This window comes from Salvelinus fontinalis, chromosome 11, assembly GCF_029448725.1.
Source record: "Salvelinus fontinalis isolate EN_2023a chromosome 11, ASM2944872v1, whole genome shotgun sequence".
Lineage (NCBI taxonomy): Eukaryota > Metazoa > Chordata > Actinopteri > Salmoniformes > Salmonidae > Salvelinus > Salvelinus fontinalis.
In genome coordinates, this window is record NC_074675.1 from 47,310,108 (window position 1) to 47,321,248 (window position 11,141).

General features: G+C 43.8%; 1 protein-coding gene across 1 annotated transcript; it reads left to right on the forward strand.

Moving 5' to 3' along the window:
* The first annotated feature begins 1,185 nt into the window (after positions 1-1,185).
* On the forward strand, positions 1,186-10,778 carry si:ch73-40a2.1 (tyrosine-protein kinase receptor TYRO3). The gene is made up of 15 exons (XM_055938920.1): positions 1,186-1,515; positions 1,931-1,995; positions 2,201-2,849; positions 3,047-3,202; positions 3,487-3,825; positions 4,294-4,465; positions 4,945-5,036; positions 5,198-5,317; positions 5,436-5,516; positions 5,999-6,091; positions 6,233-6,348; positions 6,469-6,578; positions 7,492-7,651; positions 7,896-8,029; positions 9,642-10,778. Exons 1-15 carry the CDS (start codon positions 1,434-1,436, stop codon positions 9,967-9,969), a joined length of 2,697 nt encoding a protein of 898 aa, XP_055794895.1. The 5' UTR covers positions 1,186-1,433; the 3' UTR covers positions 9,970-10,778.
* Positions 10,779-11,141: the final 363 nt, after the last annotated feature.

The window sequence follows — 11,141 nt, forward strand, 5'->3', positions numbered from 1 at the left end:
GAACATCACTGGGGCTAAGCTGCCTGCCATCCAGGACCTCTACACCAGGCGGTGTCAGAGGAAGGCCCTAAAAATTGTCAAAGACCCCAGCCACCCCAGTCATAGACTGTTCTCTCTACTACCGCATGGCAAGCGGTACCGGAGTGCCAATCTAGGACAAAAAGGCTTCTCAACAGTTTTTACCCCCAAGCCATAAGACTCCTGAACAGGTAATCAAATGGCTACCCGGACTATTTGCATCGTGTGCCCCCCCAAACCCCTCTTTTTACGCTGCTGCTACTCTCTGTTTATCATATATGCATAGTCACTTTAACTATACATTCATGTACATACTACCTCAATCAGCCTGACTAACCGGTGTCTGTATGTAGCCTCGCTACTTTTATAGCCTCACTACTGTATATAGCCTGTCTTTTTACTGTTGTTTTATTTCTTTACCTACCTATTGTTCACATAATACCTTTTTTGCACTATTGGTTAGAGCCTGTAAGTAATTATTTCACTGTAAGGTTGTATTCGGCGCATGTGACAAACTTTGATTTTGATTTGATTTGATCTGTTTTCTTTGTACTTGTACTGTGGAAAGCAGAAATTGACCCAAATAGCAAAGTCATGTGATTTAAGATCTGGGAAAAAAGAAGAAGTGGAAGATATTGACCAATACTGGGCATGTGTTGATCAGTGGGAGGACAAGCATCCTTCATGGGAAACCAGTAAGTCTGTCAGGATGACAGCAGAAACGCCTGAATAATATGCCTCTTCTCAAGTCTTCTCTGCCTTCATATGACATGTTATGAGCAGTGTTGTATGTGATTTTACACCATTCTAACATGCTTGATGAAGTTAACAAACTGAAAATCATCTTCATAAATAATATTTGATTAGTGGATCATCATCAACAAAAACAGTGACAGCCCCCCCACTGATTCTTTCAGATTTATAATATTCTTCTAATGTAAATGATTCTAATAGAAAAATATTCTGCAAAATAAAATTATTTTGATAAAGAATGTAGGACTAGGTATCTGTGCACTTTTAATGGAGCTACTACTATAGGATATTTGAGTGACAGAATGTAGGTTATCAAATTAACTTCAGGCCTCAGCACTCTAATCTTCCTTTCTGTACTATTGTTATTCTACCAAGGGGTGGGTGGGGGAGGGAACTCAAGTAACGTAATAGCCTTCAGGCGTAGCGACATTCTAATGGTCAAACTGAGGATTCCAGGCTGAAAGAAGTTCCCGCTATCGCAATATCACCAAAATATTTGACATGTAGGCCAGTTTAGCTATAGACGTCTTACAGACCAAATGCACTGTGGAAAAGGTGGTTCCTGTTTAAACTTCCTCATAATAGCACCTCTTCATCGCTTGAAGACAGTGTGTTCTGATGTATTTTGACAGAACTTGAGAAGACTGGGAAGTGTGCGGACGATGTCGGCCGTCAGGTGGAATGTTGTACTTTGGTTATGTTTATACTGTGGCGGCACCTTTGCGCAAACAGCCTCGCAAGAAGGTAAGTCATTCATACAGGTGTTTAAGATGACGTCCGAATGATATACGTTGCTGTGTATACGTTGACTAGCCACACAAATAGTCTGTACTCTATATTTGATAATATTTTCAGATTAACAATAGTTTTCTTTTCAATTCTCCTGGTAGCAATATGCTACTGTATTGTACATTACACTGCTAAAATGAACCAAATTATACTTGTATTTATATATATTTTTTAAATAGAAGAGAAAGTTTTGTATAATGTAAATAGACTGCCACTGTCTGTGCACTTTACAGTATTTACATTTCATGCCAAAACACCATATTATTTGAGAGCTGCAATAGGCTTACATTATGGGTCAAATAAACCACTTTTACTTCCAATCCTCTCCCTTCGTTCCCCGCCTCTGTCCCCTCTCTCCTCTTCCTTTCAGTGGAGCTCTTCAACTCAGTCAAACAGGCCAGTCTGAAATGGACATCTTATCCAAACTCCAAAGCAGTAAGTAGGATGGCTACCCATTCTGCTCTCTCTGTCTAGCAGAAACACGAGATGCTGTGGAGGTTTAGACCAGTTACTTTATAGATCATTCATGAAATACATTTTTTGGCTGGTTTCCCTGACACACGAGAATCTCTGTTGAAGATGCTTTTTAGTCCATTACTTGGTTAATAACATACTGTATCATCCTCTCCTGTCACTACAGTGGAGTGAGAAATTACTGAAGATGGGTTCAGAGACCCAAGTCCCAGTCTATCAAGCCTGCGCTGTCAACAACAAACCCAGTTCAAGATCACTACTGACTAATTGGATTGCACGGAAGGATGCCCTGCACCTGCTATTGGACCTACAATTCGCCCAGGAAGAGGAGTCATCATCCAATCAGCTGAGTCCACTCCAGGTCCACCTTCTGGAATCAGACTCTCCACTGTCCAAATTTAGTGAATCCCAGAATCCCCTCAATCTAAAAACTTCTCAGACTTTCAGCACCACAACAGAAGTGCATCAGATCAAAGAGTACCTTAAAAACAGCCTGGAATTAGTGTTAAACACTGAGCCTCTCTCACACGATGGCTTCCATCTTGGATTCACCTACTCAGGGCGCTGCATCTTCCTATCCTCAGTCAGGCTGTACTACAGGAGATGTCCTCCTTTGGTCAGCCACCTGGTTGGGTTTGAGGGAGCGTCTGCAGGAGCGGGGTCATTGACAGGGTCCTGTGTTGAAGGCACCGTGGGGGTAGAGGGGAAGTTGGAGCCCCCTCAGAGGGAGTGCCAGGTGAATGGGAAGTGGGGTCCACTGCAAGGTGGGTGCACCTGCGCCCCGGGTCACCAAGAAAAGGGGGACTCTTGTGAAGGTATGTGAAGACCAACCCGAAACACATCACTATGATGAGTTTGACTCTAGTAGATACACAATATATTTTTTGGGCCAGGAGTTTTTCCAGGTCAGGTCGCAAAGTCGGGAAAAGCTCCTGGCCCCATGCATCTTATAAGGGCTAGCCATCTATCTGTGTAGTAGCCTTGACAGATTTATTTGGGTTTCTTCCAACAGCCTGTAGAGTTGGATACTACAAGGCAGCCAATGAGAGTGGGGGTTGTCGCTCGTGTCCACCCAACAGGAAGACGGACAGGGAGGGTGCAGAAGGGTGTGACTGTCGTCAGGGGTACTTCAGCCTCCCGGGTGACCCGTATGTCATGGGGTGCACACGTAAGACACTCCGACGAGTTCCTCAAACCACATTATTTTTGTAATTTCGCAGAAGTATCAAACAAGATTTATGGATGAGTTGTGTAGAATGTAGTAAATAGTTCAACAACTTGCTTCATCTGAATAACGATGTGCCATATTGGAGAAGTCAGAGAGGGTCATTCATGAATCTTAACGACAATGGGAAACATGTTTGTAGGTGACAACCATGTTTCTTTCATTTCCTAATTTTCTTATGTTCCAATATCTCGAGCTGTTTGGCATTTAGTATTTCTCTTCCACAGGACCACCCTCTGCTCCTGTAAATGTAACAGTCCAGCGCCTCAATGACTCAATACTGACTCTGCTTTGGGACCCTCCCATTGACCTGGGGGGGAGGCAGGAAGTGATGTATGACGTGGAATGCTCAGAGAGAGAGGGAGGGACTGATGGTCAGTGGGCAGTGTGTGGGGAGGCGGTCATCTTTCTCCCTGCCTCAGCGGGACTGACCGTCACTGCAGTCAACCTCACATGGGTCAGCCCATGGTCGGACTACCGGCTGTCGGTCCGGGCAAGAAATGACGTGTCATTCCACCAGGGGGCAGCAGCAGCATCATCAACAGCACCCATAATCATTCATAGATGTGAGTCTGTCTGGATGATGTCATTACTACTACCTCATTCTAACACAGCTGTAGCTGGTGCTGCTGATACAACGGTTGGGTCTAATCCTGAATGCTGATTGGTTAAAACTAAGGAAGAACGTGTGAGTCATGATCAAGATAAGAATTGTACCATCCTACTGTGGTCATACCCTTATCATATCATAACATTTCATAGTGAGTTTGGATGATGTCATCACATTTGGCATCGCTGTTACGGTATACTAACAAAACCGAAACGGCTGATGCTAACAACGCTGCTTAAAGATAATCATGACTCAGAGCACTAACCTTGGCTGTTAAAAGCCTCACTGTGCCGATGCACACATGTGCAAGGTTATGGATAATATATACAGCTCATTTCCTTTTGATGTAGAAGGACATGGAATGTCAGGACAGATATGAATCCAACCCACTTCAAATGATGTGAAGATACCCGTCTGTCTACAGGGAAATCTTTAGTGATAAACACCCCTGGTCCCATCCCCCTGGATCCCCACCACTCCCATGTGGAGGGTCCCTCTCCCTGGGTGATCATAGGAACTGTACTGGGAGTCCTTCTGCTGTCGATTATGGTCCCTGCTGCTGTTTATTCTCTGCGGCGCAAATACACCAAGCTCAGGTAAATACACCAAGCTCAGGTAAATACACCAAGCTCAGGTAAATACACCAAGCTCAGGTAAATACACCAAACTCAGGTAAATACACCAAGCTCAGGTAAATACACCAAGCTCAGGTAAATACACGTAGCTCAGGTAAATACACGTAGCTCAGGTAAATACACCAAGCTCAGGTAAATACACCAAGCTCAGGTAAATACACATAACTCAGGCAAACCTGAATACCCACCTGGTGACCAGAGGCTGGTGGGAGGGGCTATAGGAGGACGGGCTCATTGTAATGTCTAAAATTGAATTATTGGAACCACATCAAACATATGGAAATCACGTTTGACTCTGTTGCAAAAATTCCATTCCAGCCATTACAATGAGCCTGTCCTCCTATAGGCCCCCCCACTAGCCTCCTCTGCTGGGGACAGAGCCTTTTTGATCTAGCTTGGATGTAGAGGTTCATATATATATATATATATTTATTTTCCAGTCAAGACCAGGAGGTGGAACTGCTGCCTTCTCACACAGGTGTGACCTATGGTCGTAATGAGGGCTCACACGCTGCCCCTCAGGAAGTCAACAGTGAGTCTGACACTGCCAAGAATTCACTATAAACAGTAGACACAGTATTTGACTCAGATAGACAGGACTGTCAGATTAACTATGTAGATAACAGTGTTGTGTCCCCATTTGACTCTCCCTTCATTATTCCCCCCCCCCCTCCTTTCTCCCGTCTCCTATAGTGGTGGTGGTACCTGGTGTGGTTCAGTTGCTGGAGAGTGTTGGTGACAAACTACTTACCAGTCTGAGGGATGTCCTGGTGGACAGGAACCAGCTGACCCTGGGAAAGGAGCTGGGAGCTGGTCAGTCAAGGAGACTTATCATATAACATTCTATTCTAGTTGCAGCCTGCTTTTCTATTCTATCCTGATAATGAAGCATGTTCCAGTGAATTATAATGTGTTTTGCCGGTACCTCCAGGAGAGTTTGGCTCTGTCTACGAGGGGATCTTTACTCCAGAGCAAGGGATGGACATCAAAGTAGCTGTCAAGACCATGAGAGGTACGCATCATTCAGGGAATTATCCGCATGTAACATGAATGGATATCTTGAAATATCCCCATGTAACATGAATGGATATCTTGAAATATCCCCATGTAAAATGAATGGATATCTTGAAATATCCCCATGTAAAATGAATGGATATCTTGAAATATCCCCATGTAAAATGAATGGATATCTTGAAATATCCCCATGTAACATGAATGGATATCTTGAAATATCCCCATGTAACATGAATGATATCTTGAAATATCCCCATGTAACATGAATGCAGCCTATTCCTTAGTACTGTATGTCTGTAGCACAGGAGGCTGCTGAGGGGAGGACAGCCCATAATAATGGCTGAATGGAATTTTATCAAACACATGGGAACCGATATTTTTGATACCATTCTATTTATTCCATTCCAGCCATTAATGAGCCCGCCCTCACCTGTGGTTTATACAGCTTATACTGTATGTTTTCTCCCTGTGTGGCTTCAGTTGGACTCCACAGGCAGGAGGACTTAGAGTCGTTTCTGAAGGAAGCAGAGATCATGCAGCACTTTGACCATATCAACGTTGTCAAACTTCTTGGTAATTCTGCCCTACTAGCTCACCTTACTCTGTAACGTATTTCAATGCCGACTTTAATGCTATCACTCAACATTCCATTCATCCTTCAAATTCTTGTTGCAGTATTGGCATCCTCTGAAAGTATCTGTGTTTGTCCTGCAGGGGTCACTTTGGAGCAGGATTCTCCTTTGCCAGTCCCTCTGGTGATTCTACCCTTCATGAAGCATGGAGACCTGCGCCGGTTCCTCATCGCTACCCGCTACGGGGATATTCCCATGGTGAGAGACACACACACACACCCACACACAAAGAGGCATAGACACAAGGACGCACATCACACGTGCACGGTCTCTGACTAATATGTATAATCTAAATGAATACCTCTTCCCTCCTCACAGTTTGTGCCTCACCAGAGTCTTCTGCGCTTCATGGTTGACATTGCAGCAGGGATGGAGTATCTGAGTTCACATGGCTTTTTGCACAGGGACCTGGCTGCACGCAACTGCATGTAAGTCCACTAGGGAGTGCCAGTCAATCAGAGTGTACTTACACGGGAGTCTCAGATAAGGAAGACCGCATCTATGTCACAGGAGGTCGGTGGCACCTTAATTGGGGAGGACGGGCTCGGGTAAATGGATGGAGTGGAATTGTAGCAAATACATCAAACACATGTGTTTGATGCCATTCCATTTGCTCCATTCTAGCCATTATTATGAGCCGTCCTCCCCTCAGCAGCCTCCACTGATCTATGTCCACACCATTGGTATTCAGCTAAGGGAATATATTACGATGAAACCTACCAACATGTTCAATGAGGATGGGTAAGGTTCTTCCAGACCTTCGAGGACATGGTACCAAGCCACAGACTGATATCAGGATAGTAGGATGGATACACCAGTTGGTAAATCAATTGAAACAAAGCCTTGTCACAGTGAATATGCCTACAGATCACCATGCAGTAGTAAACATGTTTTCTTTGTAGCTATAAGTACATATTATTAAATAGTTTAGAACGTAGTTGACTACCAGTCAGACTTGCTGTGTTTGTATCTGTGTGTGTTTGCGCTCTTGTGTCTGTCTTTCCCTGGTTGGGGGAGGATGTGTGTGTGTGTGTGTGTGTGTGTGTGTGTGTGTGTGTGTGTGTGTGTGTGTGTGTGTGTGTGTGTGTGTGTGTATTTTCCAGGTTGGGGGATGATGTGTGTGTGTGTGTGTGTGTGTGTGTGTGTGTGTGTGTGTGTGTGTGTGTGTGTGTGTGTGTGTGTGTGTGTGTGTGTGTGTGTGTGTGTGTGTGTGTCTTTTCCAGGTTGGGGGATGATGTGTGTGTGTGTGTGTGTGTGTGTCTTTTACAGGTTGGGGGATGATGTGTGTGTGTGTCTTTTCCAGGTTGGGGGATGACGTGTGTGTGTGTGTGTCTTTTCCAGGTTGGGGGATGACTTGCACGTGTGTGTGGCTGACTTCGGCCTCTCCAAGAAGACATACAGCAACAACTACTACAGACAGACAGTGATTATCCGAATGCCGGTCAAGTGGATGGCCATAGAGAGCCTATCAGAGTCCATCTTTACTAGCAAGAGTGATGTGGTAAGTCACACATGACTAAGAGATGACTGGCATGACATCTGACTGACCCATCACTTGGACCAGCAGTGTGAGCTGACCCTGTGACCTGACCAGGACAAATTCTGTATGCTACTCATTACTGAAGCTAGCAGAGGGTGATCATAAAGATGGCTATAAATAACTGGCTGTTATGTCAATGCATGTTTAAATTGAAGAAAGTGTGTGTGTGTGTGTGTGTGTGTGTGTGTGTGTGCCTTTACTACAGTGGTCATTTGCAGTCACCATGTGGGAGATAGTGTCCAGGGGAAGGACACCGTATCCTGGGGTCCACAACCATGAGCTCCTGGAGCTGCTGAACGCTGGACACAGACTCAAGCTTCCTGAGTGTGATGACAAACTGTGAGTCCTCACTTTATTCTTGTCTAGTTTAGTAGTATGACCTCACTTGTTATGGAATCAGTGGCGGAATGTAGCTCAATACATGTTCACAAGAACTGATGCTAGTTTTGTGAACGTAGATATGGTAACCAGTAGCCTTTGTTTACAATGTAATGTGTGAGTGCAATAATTAATTGAATTTGAATGTGTAGCTGTATTTAGTGAAAACTTCAGTTTACAGATTCACACAGAGTTGTTGACAACTTGGGCCACGTTTGAACCCCACTGGGCAAAAACTGGTTGAATCAATGTTGTTTCCACGTCATTTCAGCCAAAATCTTTAATATGATCATGTGGAATCAATGTGGAAAACTGATTGGATTTCCAAAAAGTCATCAACGTCAGGGAATTTAGTATTGTTATACCCAACTTTTAACCTACATCCAATGACAGGGTGACATTTTGGACAATTTCACGTTGAATTCACGTTATTTGACAACTCAACCTAATGTAAATCACAGCCAGTGGTGTAAAAAGTACTCAATTGTCATACTTGAGTAAAAGTAAAGATACCTTAATAGAAAATGCCTCAAGTAAAAGTGAAAGTCACTCAGTAAAATACTACTTGAGAAAAAGTCTAACAGTATCTGGTTTTAAATGTACTTAAGTACAGATGTGGAAAAAGTACTAAATTGTCATACTTGAGTAAAAGTATAAAGTAAAAGTAAATGCTATACATCAAATTCCTTTTATTAAGCAAACCAGATGGCATGATGTTCTTGTTTTTTAAATGTACGGACAGCCAGGGACACACTCCAACACTCAGACATTATTTACAAATGCAGTATGTGTTTAGTGAGTTCTCCAGATCAGAGGCAGTAGGGTTGACAACACGTTATATTAATAGGTACGTGAATTGGACCATATTGCTGCCCTGCCTGAGCATTCAAAATGTAACAAGTACTTTTGGGTGCCAGTGAAAATATATGGAGTAAAAAGTACATATTTTCTTCAGGAATGTAGTGGAGTAAAAGTAAAGTAAAGTACAGATACCCCCAAAAACGACTTAAGTAGTACTTTAAAGTATTTTTTACTGAAATACTTTAAACCACAGATCCAAGCTAGATGTTGAACTGATGTCTGTGCCCAGTGGGACATAAAGTGCGCCTGGTTTCTCCCCAAATATTTATTGGCTAGCTTCTGGACCTCCCCTGTAGTTCTGTAGCTCTATCTAATTGAATCAATGTGAGCCTTATGGGCTAGACAGGCTGTAACTGAGAGTTGGGCAACATGGAGCATGTCCACAGAGATGATATTGTCTGTGTAATTAATGATATGTTAACCCTGCCTCTCCCTCTCAATCCATCTTCCTTCCTCTCTCTGATACGGTGTCTCACTTTTCCTTTGTTCTCTCTCCATCCCTCTCTCTCAATCCATCTTCTTCTCCCCTTCTCTCTTCCTTTCTGCGCTGTCTGACTTATTCCTCTCTCTCCCTCTTCCTCTCTCTCCCTCTCTCTCTCTCCCTCATCTCACTCAATTTCGCGAGATGAGAGAGAGAGAGTAGATATATATATATATATATGCACTGTATATCTACTCATCTCTCTCCCTGCACCTCTCATCTCCCCGCTAGTTATGAGGTGATGCTGAGTTGTTGGCACAGGGAGCCGGGACACAGGCCTGGTTTCAGGGAGCTGGGGGAGACGCTCAAAGCCCTTCTGTTTGAGCTGCCCCCGCTGGAGGCCAGCCAGGAGGCCCACTACATCAACCAGGGCCTGGAGGCTGCCACTCACATTCCGTGGGTTGCCGATGGATATGACAACCCCGGTTTCGAGGAGGGCGCAGTGGGGAACGTGTACCTGCCCACCCCTGTGGGGGCTGGGGCTAATGCTAAACCACCCAAGAAAGATGAGGAAGGATATCTGTTGTGTATGAAAACGTCTACTGTGTCTACTGTGTAGACAGTGGATTAGGAAGGCATTGTGAGGGTGTTTTATAGATGATGTTTGTGAAAGAGACTCTGCTTTTTAAAAGCGTTCTCTGGTGTTTTTATGTTTCAGTCAGTTTGGTGTTTTATGTCCTGTCAGCTACGGTTACGGAATGTGTTTATTCCATGTGTTATCTCTGTGGTTAGATACCACGGCACAAATCAACATATCAAATATCGATCAATTCAAATCACCTTGACACTTTTATATGTACAGTATCTCTCTCTCTCTCTGTTTGTGTGTGTGTGTGTGTGTGTGTGTGTGTGTGTGTGTGTGTGTGTGTGTGTGTGTGTGTGTGTGTGTGTGTGTGTGTGTGTGTGTGTGTGTGTGTGTGTGTGTGTGTGTGGACAGATTGCTGGGCATTACCTTCTCTACTGATGATTGGTGTGCCACAATGTTTCTCCAACTTCTGTAAATAATGTTTGATAATCAATTATGTTTTTTTTAATAATGAACATTGTTTTAGGGATGATCTTTGAAACCCATAGCTACATAAAAGCATTACATTTTTCCATTGAACTGAAATTTGCATGAAGAAAGAGTGATATTGTGCAAGAATAGTGTGATGTGTCACTAAAGACAGTACAGTATGAAGATAAGCTAAAACTGCTTCTCCAACAGAAATCCCCGATCACACTTGTATGCGAGCTCATGGCGACGTTGGTTTGCAATGCTCATGCGTAGGGCACGTCATCGGGTCTAACGGTCGTCTCGAGCAGAACTGCGCATGTGCAGGCCGTCAAATCAAAGGCACTCCGTTATAAAGTTGTTTTTCACGAAAATGTAAACGTGTCAGTTTGTCACTTAAGCTAGGTTGGAGTAATAACATGTTCAACTCCTTAAGTTTTGGCTCTGATCTAGGTTGTCCCTTAATATTTCGAAAAAGTAAGAACCAAGGAATAGATTTTCACTTTTCTCATTGACTTCTCAAACCCCGGCCGGTCTGTTTGGTCTGTTTCGCAAGCGTTCGCAGCAGTCTCGCGATGTTGCGCCTTTGGGCTAAGAAACTCTGCGGCGTCACCATGTCCAGGTATGGTGTATTCATGACAACTGGGAACTCGAAAAGAAACGAGGTCAAATCATGACGTCAGTGATCTTTAGGTCGGAAAGTCGGAGCTCTCTAGAAAAAGATTCGAGTTCCCATT

Bases quoted from the DNA above. Each gene is read 5' to 3' on its own strand.
- si:ch73-40a2.1 (XM_055938920.1), top strand. From the start codon at position 1,434: ATGTCGGCCGTCAGGTGGAATGTTGTACTTTGGTTATGTTTATACTGT. The intron at 3,203-3,486 runs GTAAGACACTCC...TCTCTTCCACAG, and splicing joins GTATGTCATGGGGTGCACAC to GACCACCCTCTGCTCCTGTA. The intron at 6,092-6,232 runs GTAATTCTGCCC...TTTGTCCTGCAG, and splicing joins CAACGTTGTCAAACTTCTTG to GGGTCACTTTGGAGCAGGAT.